At 31.2% G+C, this 12,348-nt stretch overlaps 1 protein-coding gene across 2 annotated transcripts; it reads right to left on the bottom strand.

Moving 5' to 3' along the window:
- Positions 1–6,626: 6,626 nt before the first annotated feature.
- LOC111688615 lies at positions 6,627–10,995 on the bottom strand. 2 transcript variants are annotated; one of them, XM_046945583.1, is made up of 7 exons: positions 9,984–10,995; positions 9,368–9,631; positions 8,890–9,304; positions 7,844–8,837; positions 7,643–7,786; positions 7,384–7,579; positions 6,627–7,313 (listed from the first exon to the last, which is right to left on the bottom strand). In XM_046945583.1, exons 1-7 carry the CDS (start codon positions 10,749–10,751, stop codon positions 6,693–6,695), a joined length of 3,402 nt encoding a protein of 1,133 aa, XP_046801539.1. In that variant the 5' UTR covers positions 10,752–10,995; the 3' UTR covers positions 6,627–6,692. The 2 variants fall into 2 exon arrangements, with proteins under 2 accessions (XP_046801539.1, XP_023306886.2); XM_023451118.2 differs by having other exon boundaries at positions 8,890–9,631.
- Positions 10,996–12,348: the final 1,353 nt, after the last annotated feature.

Below are 12,348 nucleotides of genomic sequence, written 5' to 3'. Positions count from 1 at the left end.
TTAAAGACGAAATATAGCGAAAATTAAATTTTGTTAATATTTGTTAATATTTGTTTTATAATTAAACTTATATCTCGGAAGATAAATACAATATATAAACCTTTATTTTAATTTTGTAATTATGAGGAAAAAAGTAGTTTTTATAAAAACTTATATCTGTAAACCAAAAATTCGTGAATTTTTAGCAAAACAATAATTTTTCATTTACTTTTTATATGATCCGATATACTAGTTTGTAGCGGGTATGGGGGGATAATGATTACATAAATTAATACATTACATGATCAATTACAATTACTTGTAATGTGTAATTGAGCAAAAACCAATTACAAGTATTTGTAATTATAATTAAAGTTTTCACAATTACAGTCACTTATTATTTGTAGTTGAACAATAACCAATTACAATTTCTTGTAATTGAAATAAAAGTTTTCAATTACAATAAATTGTAATTGATGTTTAACAATTCCTACAATTACTTCTAATTTTAATTTGGTTATTATTAATTGCAAATTACCTGTAGTTATAAGGATAAAAATAACTTTAATTACAATTACTTAAAATGTAATTGAAAATGTAATCATTGCCTCCAAGCCTAATTCGTTACGATCCCAGATTTTGATCTGTTTTTCTCTAACTATATACCTATCCATCTATCTATCTATCTATCTATCTATCTATCTATCTATCTATCTATCAATCTATCTATCTATCTATCTATCTATCTATCTATCTATCTATCTATCTATCTATCTATCTATCTATCTATCTATCTATCTATCTATATATCTATATATCTATCTATCTATCTATCTATCTATCTATTTATCTATCTATCTATCTATCTATCTATCTATCTATCTATCTATCTATCTATCTATCTATCTATTTATCTATATATCTATCTATCTATCTATCACCTATCTATTTATCCATCTGTCTATTCCAGGCCAGTAAAGCGGACCGGGTACCATTAGTAAATAATTTTTCCTGGAAATTTCCAACAAATCTAAAATTCTCCCAAAATATTCCAACTTTTAGTTTTTAATTATATACACATTTCAATTTTGGTACCTTTTTGCATTCCGTTTTTTTATGTTTAGTACTTTTTTCACAGTTTATTACCTTTACATGAGAATTCACTTTCCTTAATTTGATTTTGACACTTTGAGATTTAAATTTTTAATATTTGTTAAAAGTTTGATACTTTTTTAAGGATTTATTAAAAATTCAATTTACATTTTAAAGTTTTGTATAAATATTTTTTAATAAAAAACTTTCAAAAATAAAAAGTTAAACGTTTTAAAATATATTCTTCTTTTTTAAGAAATTTTTACAAAATTGTATTTTTGATGCGATTTTATTAAAATTCTCTTCGAAATTTATTCAAATTTTAACCAAGAAATTTTTTTTTATTTTTAAAAATAATTCAAAATTTTATAATTTTATTGTAAAATTACTCACTTTCAATATTTAAAATTATATAAAATTATTACTTCTTATAAAAACTTTATGCACGTGAAATTTTTTGCAACAAATTTATTAATTTTTTCTTTAGAAAAATAGAAATTATACTTTGTTTTTTAAACAAGAATTCACAATTCCTTAAAATTTTTACACAAATATGTAAAGTTTGTTTAAAATTTCGCTTTAAATAAAACCGTTATTTTACGTCTTATTTCATTTCCGTTTGAAAAAAAAAGAAAACACGAGCGCGTTCGATTCGTTTTTTTTTCACTCTCTTACTATCCGCAATTGTTGCCGGTCGACAAGCGAATGATGATAAACAATCGTGTGGTTTTTCAAACTACATTTCAGCCAATTGGTTTGATGTTTGTTATTTTTTGAACTACTCAGCTAGCAACTCATACCACAATACAACATGTTAAGCGAACATGTTGCTAGAAAATGTTTTGTTTTTATACTTTACCATAACATATTATTCTTTTTGGAAAATTTTAATGGGAAAACACAACCCCGTTTACAATTGAAATTTTTTTTGTTTTTCTTTCGGTTCTTTCTCTTAAAGTTAATATTATTGTTGTTGCTGCCCAATGATTTTTAAGGTAAAACACAAACATCATGCCCTGTGTTCCCTAAAATAAATAAATTTATAAATCGTATACACATAAGACATTTGATAAAGTAAATTTAACTTAATTTTTTAATTTGATTTAAGAGTTGTTTTTATAAGATCGTCTAAAAATAGGTCAAACTGTAAGAAGAAAAAAACGAGATCTATGGAGTTGTAGTCTTGCTCTAGTAATTAAAATAATTTGATAGGTGAAAAACGAAATCTTTTGACACGCATAATTTTTTGTTGTTTTTTGATTAATAATTATATATATATATTTTTGGTAAAAATGCACAAATTTTATCAGAGGGGGTTGGGCAATTTTTTTTTAATTAAGTGAAAGATATTTCATAATAGAGTGTATAAAATGAAGATTTTATATTAATTTAAATTTCATTAGCGTAAACTGATTTGAGTTCACTTTGGCCTAAGAAATTGATTTTTATACACTATATCATCGAAAGTGGTGATAACGATCTTATAGACATTTACAAGCTTGTCATTCTGTGTATGACACCATAGAAATAGAATAGAAATCAATCTTCATAGAACTCGATCGCTTCACCAAAACCATAACTACTTAAGAAAGTAAGATATCGGATTAAAATTTGACATATTTTGGGTCTGTATATATAAACATAAATCACTCTGCAATTATTTTTTTGATCGGTCCATAATTGTACATAGCTTCCATACTACTTTTGATGATATAATGATAATTTAACATAAATTAGATTTTACTTTAAAGTAGCTTAGGTAAAAAGAGTGGCTTACATGGATCCAGGCAATTGCGTTCCCGTTGTGATGCTCTAGTAGTCAAAAGAGTCCATTTAAGTAATATTCACTTTTTCAGATAAAAAAAAACAACCGGATTGATTCATAAAGTTTAGATTATTTTTGATGCACATCTCATATAGCTCCTCCAAAGAGGGTACAGAAAGTAGTGGCACAATGTTCTCTAAATTCATGGAATGATGAGCAATAGTAAAACAGCTGAGGCTTTTTTCCTCTATCTCCTCATTATGACAACTCCTACAGTAGTCGTTGCATTTGGGATCTATTCCTCTCGAGTGTTTGCCAATTGCACAATGTCCCGATATGACTAATACCAACATTTTTATCTGTTCCTTGCGAACGCTTCACAATAAGTTTGACGAGGGAGAATCGTATAGAGGACAAATTTGGCGTCGAAATGAGTCAGGTGGTATCGTTAAACCATCCGATTTGAACGATTTTATAAAGTTCACACAGAACCAGCAAGATCGCACCATATCTGTCAAGTTCGTCAGCTATATATAGAAACTTCTTATCTCTGCCTGTAAAACACTACAATATATAGATAACCTATATGCGAATTTATTTACAAACCTTTCAATGTAACCACCCACCCTTCCACCGCTCTTGGAGCCATCAGTGTAAACAATTGTTACACCACTGGTTAAGTGGGACTTGGTTACTGAATTCATAGCAGGAATTTGGTTATTGAAACGTTTGAGATTTCGCAACTCTATAGTGTACATAAAGATGCAAGGATTTGAAGTATTTAACACACAAAACCGCTGGACTTAACCATGCACCTTATTTGGCATATATCGAAAAAAAGTACTTTCGCACGATATTATCCTTTTTAGCAGATAGTGACATCAAAAGAACAACGTATTTTTCATTTCAAAATAATGATGTAATTCGAGAAAATTGTAAAAAAAATTGCAATGTTTCGATGACTGCACAAAGAGTCTGCCATTGAACAGTATGGGCTCAACAAATGCTTTGAAGATCCAGTTAATACCTCTAGGTTTAACGTCCCAATTAGAAGCCTATTCTGAATAATAAATTCCTATGTATTTCCACCCACTGAGTTCAAAAAATGTAATGAAAATTTTCGGTTAGCTTAAGTTTCCGAGATATTGTGGTTTTTGTAAAAACGTTATTTAAGATTTTTTTTTTTTTTTTGATATTCTACATAAAATTTACCAAACAATATTGAATTCAATCCGAAATATGTTACTGCACTCTTAACGAAGGCAATCTAGTTATACTGCATTAACTTTCATCATGATTATACTCTTTAGAAAGATAATTTTGTGTAGATTTCCATGTTGTTTAAAAAAACTTTGGAATTTAGTTCCAATTCTGCAATATTAAGTAAAAACTTCGATCGTAATTACGTTTTTGTAAGTTGTTGTTTATGTGTCGGATAGTCGAATCGAAATTCAGAATACCAAGTTGCCAAACGGAGAAAATTTCGATTCAAATTGAAATGCAGAATAGGGCCCAGTGTCTGTACAAAAAATCGCAATATCTCATCAATTTAATAACGATTTTTGAACTCAACGCTGGAAAATACATAGAAATTATTCACTTTTATTTAAAAGGCCCGCAAAAAGTTCGATTTTGTTGACTTGTGTAATCATACTCGAGGATCACACATGATCACTAAGATTGAGTCTTATTCCATTTAAGGGAATTAAGTTTTTAACCTAATACATTCTTATAACAACCACTAGCTCAGTTTTCAGCGTATTTATACTGAGGCCACAGGAAACACTCCACTAACTGAGCATGTTAACTCTATCACGTATACGGGACACCGTTGTCCCAAGATTTACATGCTACATGCTAAAAAAGATTATATCCTGCAATATCCTTCGAAAACACTTTTTCCATTTTTCATCAAAAATGATCAATAAACGTCAAAATAAAGTGTGTGGTGAAATCATATCCATGAAAAATCCAGCGGTTTAGTTTTGTGCATAAAAGGGTTAAGAGCAAATTCCATGCAACTAGATATGGTTTAAAGAAATTTACTTGTCAGAAATACCACATCGTCGTCAGCATTAGCGACAGTCTTAAAAGTAGCTTACAGGTGAATGTTTTTTTTTTATTTCAGGCTTAGCACTCTCACCGTTCCCACTGCAATTGGATCTACGCTCCAGAACGACTTGAGTCATACTCGGCTAATGATTATCAACCTAGTGGCAGTTATATCGAAATTTTTCCCCCAGGTTAGTCGAACTGTTACACAGCACTCTAACCTTTTTCTTTTATTTCTACAAATTCTACTAAAAAAATACATCAATCCTTTCAGACTGTGTGTGTGTTTTTTTTTAGATTTTTATTTATATTTTTAGCAAAAACTGCATACACATTTAAATTAAACTTTATTTGATCATTATTTATGTTTGTTTGTTTGTTTAATTGTAGCATTTTTAGTGTTTCTCTAAATGTAGATTAATTAATGGATATATTTATATTGTTTTACTTTAATTTCCAATTTAATTTATAAATAATTTATAAATTTTACAAGAATTTTTCTTCATACCAAATACATATTTCTTTAAGTTTGCAAAATTATCAAAAAGTAAATGTTAAACTAAACAAAATTAGAAGTTTTTTTTGCACAATTAAAATATTATCTTTTTTTTTTTTGCAGTTTTTATGAGGGTATGACCTAAAATCTATGAAATAAAAAAAAAGTTTAAAAGAAATATAATTTCTTAGCTGTTTTAAATACAATTCATGAACTTTTTTTGTTTGTTTTTTTTTTAGTTAAATATTTTTCTTGTTTTTTTATTATTATATATTTTATTTATTTAGATATAGAAATATTTGTTGTTTTATTTAGATTAAGAAATAAATTACGAGTGTGTTTTTGTTGTGTTTTAAATAGTTTACATTTAAAGTTCCTTTGCTTTATTTAACTGGCTTACAAAACAAAACAGTAACTTAGGGCGGGTTTCTTACTCATCAGTTAAACTAGGCTTAACTTGCTATTAGATTAAACTCGGAACAAATTTAGGCGGACTTTAACCGATGATTGTGTTTTTCAGTTTTAGATTTAAGCTCAGTTAACTTTGTTAGTATTGCCAAGTTTTCACTCAAAAACATAAACAATGAACAACTGTTTTTTGCAAACAATACTTTTGTAAAATGGAAAATTTTGGAAAAATGTTAAATAAACACTTAAAACAATAATTAATAAAACAAAACAAATCAGAAAATTGCAATTTACTTAAAATATTACGTTTTTGTTCTTCCGAAATCATTGTTTTATTGTTTTTGTTAATTGTGTTTTCTCACTTATAACTTGAGTTTAATTGGCCAATTACGCTCAGTTAAACTAAGATAATAAGTATCTTTACTGATAACTGAAAAACACGAAACATATATTAAACCAGGTTTAACCAAAGAATGAAGATTATCTTTATCAGAAAAACTCGCCCTTAAAATATTTGCAATTAAGAGAAGGAAAATATAGAAATAACTAATAATAGTAGTAAGAGCTATTAATAATTTTAATGATTGCCTTTTATAGTTAGATGATAAAGAAATAAATGAATTATTTTTTTTTTTGTTTTTATAAAAAAAACTAAACTTTAAATAAAAAAGAATAAGAAAAAAAAAAGAATTTTTTTTAATGAAAATGATAAATTCACAATTTTGTTTAACTTTCTTGCAAAAGTAGAAAATCAAACTAAATATTTAAATATTGTGTATGTATAAAAAAAGTATTTTTAAATTATAAGAAATTTTTGCATAAAATGCTTAAAAAATAAATTTATTAAATTAAAAGCCATGATTAAACTTGCGCACAACTTTTTGCCTTTTCCTTGACTGACTACTGCAACAATTCACCCATAACGATTTCCAGAATCATTTTTTGTCGGAAATATTCCATGTTCTGTTGAGAGAATGTTATCTCTCGATTACGTGTTATATACTCGGCAAACATGCAACTGAACACACCACAATCGCTGCCGTTCATTTGGCGCGGCACACCCTGTACCGATTCGATTACAAAGTTACTAGTATCGAAGGGTTGTTTGCGTTTATCCATCGATTCATCTTTGAGGTATTGTTCCAGTGCCTTGAGTACACTGGGATTTGGAGTACCCATGGAATCGTAGTATTTAATGGTACGATTCTTCAAGTGTATTATAGCCATACACCAATGGACGCCGCCAACATGTACGGGCACTGGCATAATGTCCTTGGCAAAGATATCGACTTTACGCGTCCAGCGCTTAACGCCAGCATGACCGGCCTGCAATAAACGTGGCACGAAAAATGTATTCATGGCATAGACCGTAGGCAGACCATGAGAGTCGTGTTTCTTTTCGCCACGCTCGGTTAGTAGATTCATGTAGAAATTGATGACTTCATCGTTAAGCCAATTGTGACCGCACAAGGTGTGTATGTCACGTCTGGTGATGTTCAAATTGAACTTGGATACCAAAACCTTAAGATAAATTTACAAAAAATTATAATTTTTTCTTTAAATTAAGTTTTTTCTTTAAGATTCAAATTACCTGATCCAAGGGACCACATATAGCTGCATTAATACGTGCCCTGTGCTCTTGTGTGAATTCTACAAATTCAGGTTCTTCAATGGCATCATCAAAATCATCGACCACCAATAGTTCAGGATCGACAATTTGGAATTTGCGTAAACGTTCTTGTATTTCAGCCTCAGCTGCGCGACGTTCAGCTGTTAGTTTTTCGTTACTAAATATAAAAAATCAAAGTAAAACTAAACCAATAAATGCTAATTTTAAAACAACTACTAACATTTTAACCGCTTCCTTAACTTCATCATTTCTAGTCTTTTTAAGTTGAGACCACTTCGATTGCCAATTTTCCATCCAGTTGCCCTTGATAAAGGGCGAAGCATTGAAACGTTCTTGCAATGAATTAACCGGCTCCACATAGGGTCTATTGAAAAAAATATTAAATCAATAAACATTTTTTTAAATTTTAGCTTAAACTTACAAAGCATCTTTTTTGGGTTTCTCAACTTTTTCTTCGCACAAATTAATAATCGAATTTTGCTCTTTCTGTATCTTAGCACAGGCTGACAATACATGACGTTCTTCATTACCCAAATCTAATATATCAGATATTTCATCATCATCTACAATGACGGTAGTGGGCATTGACTGTTTTCCTTTCGAGGGACGTGAAGTTTTTAGATGTGAAATGCCTGTTATGGTGACTTCATCATCCTCATCGTCATCCAAATTAATTGTGGACGATAAGGGAGGGCGTTTGAAAATCGATTGACTCAAACCCATAGAACGTCTATTGGCAGCTGGAGAACTGCGAGCAGAGGATGTTACTGCTGTGCCTAAGAGTAGACCAGATCTTCGGCGTTGTGCCGCCGACTTCAAGGAGGAAGAAGAGGAAAGTTTATTCTCACCTCCGCTAGAACTATATAGACCCGGTACCACTTGTTCTAGTAACTGTTGATATTTTTCACAATCCTCTCTTTGCTTTTCCTGGTTGAGTATTGAAGACCGATTTTGTGTTGAATAATGATTTGTGCGTAGACTGATTAAACCATTCAATATGCGTGAAGATTCAGAAGTCGAAGCAACTGATGAGGAAATACTACTGCGGCCACCCAATACGTGACCAGTTCCTGCACTTTGACGTAAAGTTTCGGCATAAGTTGGCTTGCGCCTTGTCTCCACTTCGGCGTTAAGAGATGATTGTAAAATGCTGCCAGTGCTGGGTTCAATCAGAGGTGGTGGTGGTGGTTTCTGTTGCGTAGACTTGCGACGCTCATCGGTGCGTATAATCGGAATGTTAAAGACTTCGGGCACTCGCTTGGCTGAAGCCAATGTAGAGGGTTTAATATCGTAACCTTTTATTAAAATTGGTTCATCATCGTCGGAAAATTCAACATCGGCATAGGTTGTGTTCTTGATTAATTGCTGGGTAATATGGGGAGCTGAAAACATAGATTTCCTTAGGGGTGGTTTGTCTGTAATAAAATAAATTAATATATTTCAAAGAAATATCTATCAAATATGTACCTATAGCAGAAGATGACCGACGATTGGACATCTCCAATAAAGTTCTGGAGTTTTGTGCTGAATTACTCAATAAATATTGTCTATCGTATTTGTGGACTTTTTGCTGTTGCTGATGATTATGATGTGTTAGAGGTGGTAAAAACTCATTTACATCGTCCTCTTCAGAGCGGGCAGCAATATATTTGGGAAAACGATTCTCCACCTTACGATACTTTATCTGCTGGGGTCCGCTTGACTCACCAGCACACCAATCGTCCGATCTTCTCTTTCGCTTACCCTCCTGATGTACAGTACTGTAGTGATTTGTCGAAGGATTCCAATTAAATAAATGTTTCAATTTATTTATTATGTCGAGACCCATTTGGGCTTCTTGTCTGCTGTTGAAATCGTTATTATAGGCGTACGATGGACGGCCAATTGATGCTGCTTCAACAGTTTCCGAATCCGAATAATAATCACAATTGTTGTCTTCGTCTTCGATATAGACTGCTGCAGCGGCGGTACTAGAATAACCGTTTAATTGCCTGTATGAATTGAAATTTTCTTGCGAGTCGACACTATATTTTCTTAGATTGGGAATTGATCTTCGTAGTTGAGGGTGTGGTGCTAGCAAAGGTGGTGGCGGTGGTAGTGTGGCTGAATGATCGTTGCAAGTTCTGAGAGTTAATTGGATATCAATGGGAATTGCTTCTGGTACTGGTCTGCGAATTTTACGACTCAATAATGGATTATTTACAATTGCCTGAAATGGTAGAAGTTTATTAATAGTAGAAAATTTTATGCAAAACTCATATTTGTTGCTTTTATTAAGACATTTTGATATTTTGAGTTTTATGGGAAAATTTTGTTTTTAAAAAATATCTTTCAAACTTTAAAATTTAATTTTTGTCGAAAATTTCAAGAAAAGTTAAATTTAAACCAAATCGGATTTTTATATATTTTTTGAAATAACTTTCAATAAAAAATTTATTTTTGGCAAAAAATTATATTTTATTTAAAATTAGGTTTTTAGTAAAATATTGGATTTTTAGCGAAAAATTAAATTTTTAATGAAATTTTTTATAAAATGCATTATTTACGTTCTAATTCCCTACCTGTCTACTAGTTGTTTGTTGGTTTTTCCTTTTGGGAACACGTGTAACAATGTATTCAAACTCTTCGTCTTCGTCCACCTGTATCTGTTGTGGTAGCTCTTGATAAGGTGTAGCGACTTTGGAGGCAATTTTATGGCCGTCTTTTAAATCAATTACAAAATGACTGGTGGAAGCAAAATTTTCGTCTATTACTTCTTGTTGCTGTTGTTGCTGTTGCACGTTCTCTTCAACTTTCGAAGGTATAGTTGAAGTTTCCGCTTGAGCTGTTTGTTGATCTGAGTCAATTACTTGCAGTAATTCGTATTGTTCTTCTTCCTCTTCTTCTCCTACACCGTCTTGCAAGTCTTTGCCAAATTGCTTTTGCTGTTCGTTTGGCACTTGTTGTTTGTTAAAAGCAGCTAAAGTTGAATTATTACTATTGTTAGCAGCTGGAACTCTTCGCAATTCTTGTGTAATATCCTTAGAATTGAAATGTTCCAAAGGCAAAAGTTTGGGTTCGGGACGTCTTATCCACTCCTTTCCAGTAGTTTTATAGTTGTTGGGAGTACTGCTGTTGTTTTGGTGTTGCAGAGCGTTTATTGTTGCTGATGATGACGTCGACGACGACGTTTGTTGTAGTGTAGATGATGCGCTATTGTGCGCCTCCCTTACACGCGCCAGTAATGCTGCCGTGGCCTCACTGGCACTGGGACTACTCGATGTAGGCACACGATTCGTTAATATTTGATGTAGATTATCTTCTAGATTCGTGTGTTCAATGTACATCATCAATATAATTTTAGGGTAAAGGCTACCAAAGCCTGTTTAGCCATCGACTTCTAGAAGGGTTTTTTTTTCAAAAAAAGTGTTTATAGCACTTTTTTCTTCTAAATATTAGATTTAAGGAACTTTTTACTTGCACTTGTTTCGTTTTTGTATTTCTTTATAAAATTGTCTGCGCTGTACTTTTACCACTTACTACCTTTGCTTGTCCGGCTATAATAATCCGGGTAGCGTCCCTTTGTAATTGTTTTTTTCTGCTTCACTCACTTTTTCTTGTTGTTGGCAAAATGTCTGACAGCTCTTCTGTATTTTTTTTTCTCTTCACAATTTCTGCGTTGTTGGACTTTTCATAACAAAATTTATGAAATTTGTACACTTTTCTTGATGTTATTTCGGTGTGCAGAATAGAAAATTTTCCTTTTTTTAATTTTTTCGTGAAAATTAGGTTGGCCAGAGTTTTGCAATGAAAGATTTCACGTAAAGAAAAAAGCCGCACGCTTGCAATTTCGTTTTTTTCCCTTGAAAGCAGAGATACAAGCAGAAACATACGACGGCGACTGGTCGCCGGCCAAATTTTGGGAGGCCGCGACGTCGTCAACTCTTCAATTTATGATTTTCATAAAAAGTGGCAACACAGTTATATCTAGTTCACACGAGCAGTGGAATCAATATAGTCTCTGAATTACTATAGTCAATTAACAGCTTGATTACATTTGGAACTGCTGTCGATAAATTACATAAAAAGAGCGAACAAGTAATTGAAATTAAACGACTAGTAATTGAAATTAAACGATATTTTCTTGACGTTTATAAGAAAAAATCAAAGCAAAATGAAGATTTGTTTAAAAGTATTGTTTATGAAATAAAAAGGAATGATTAAAAAATTATTCTGAATAAAAACCGGGAACATAAATATTATTTTTCTCGTTTAATTAATGTTTATTTCATTTAATATCATCCATTAATAATAAAATATGCCGAAAATGGGTTTTTGCAATTGTGCAAAATTTTTAACAAAATATTCTGAACATATGACAACGCAATAAAAGTAACAGCTTAATTACAATTGGAACCGCTGACAGATCACACGAAAAGAGCGAGCGACGAATTAAAATTAAGCGACTGTCAAGGCAAAATGATGTTTTTTTTAAATTATTTTTTTTTTGTTATTAAAGGAGAAAGATTAAAAAATTATTCTGAATAAAATACGGGAAAAGATATATTGTTTTTTCCGTTTTATTTATATTAATTTAATATCTTCCATTAATAATAGCACTTGCCGCATTATAACAACCCCGTTTTTGCAATTTTGCAAGATTTTTAGCAAAATATTTTGAACATATGGCAACGCTACAACATAACAAGTAGGAAAGTAGAGTCGGGCATGGCCGACCATATAATACCCTACACCATGAGTATATTTTTAAAATTTTTACTTTTTATAAAGAAACTTTTATGTTGAATATTTGTTCAAAATAATGGACCGATTTCAACCATTTTCAATAGGCTTCGTCAATAGGCCCAAAAAACATGCTTGGTCCAAATTTCATCAAATTATCTTGAAAATTGCGGCCTGTACCTTGCGCACAAGGTTTATATAGCC

This window comes from Lucilia cuprina, chromosome 3 (assembly GCF_022045245.1).
Source record: "Lucilia cuprina isolate Lc7/37 chromosome 3, ASM2204524v1, whole genome shotgun sequence".
Classification (NCBI taxonomy): Eukaryota; Metazoa; Arthropoda; class Insecta; order Diptera; family Calliphoridae; genus Lucilia; species Lucilia cuprina.
Note: the sequence above shows the minus strand (reverse complement) of the source record. Positions and strands in the feature narration are given on the sequence as shown.

Coding starts and splice junctions, on each gene's coding strand:
- LOC111688615 (XM_023451118.2), bottom strand. CDS start 10,751: ATGATGTACATTGAACACACGAATCTAGAAGATAATCTACATCAAATA. Junction 8,838..8,889: donor TCGGTCATCTTCTGCTATAG/GTACATATTTGA, acceptor ATTTTATTACAG/ACAAACCACCCCTAAGGAAA. Junction 7,787..7,843: donor AAACCCAAAAAAGATGCTTT/GTAAGTTTAAGC, acceptor TTTTTTCAATAG/ACCCTATGTGGAGCCGGTTA.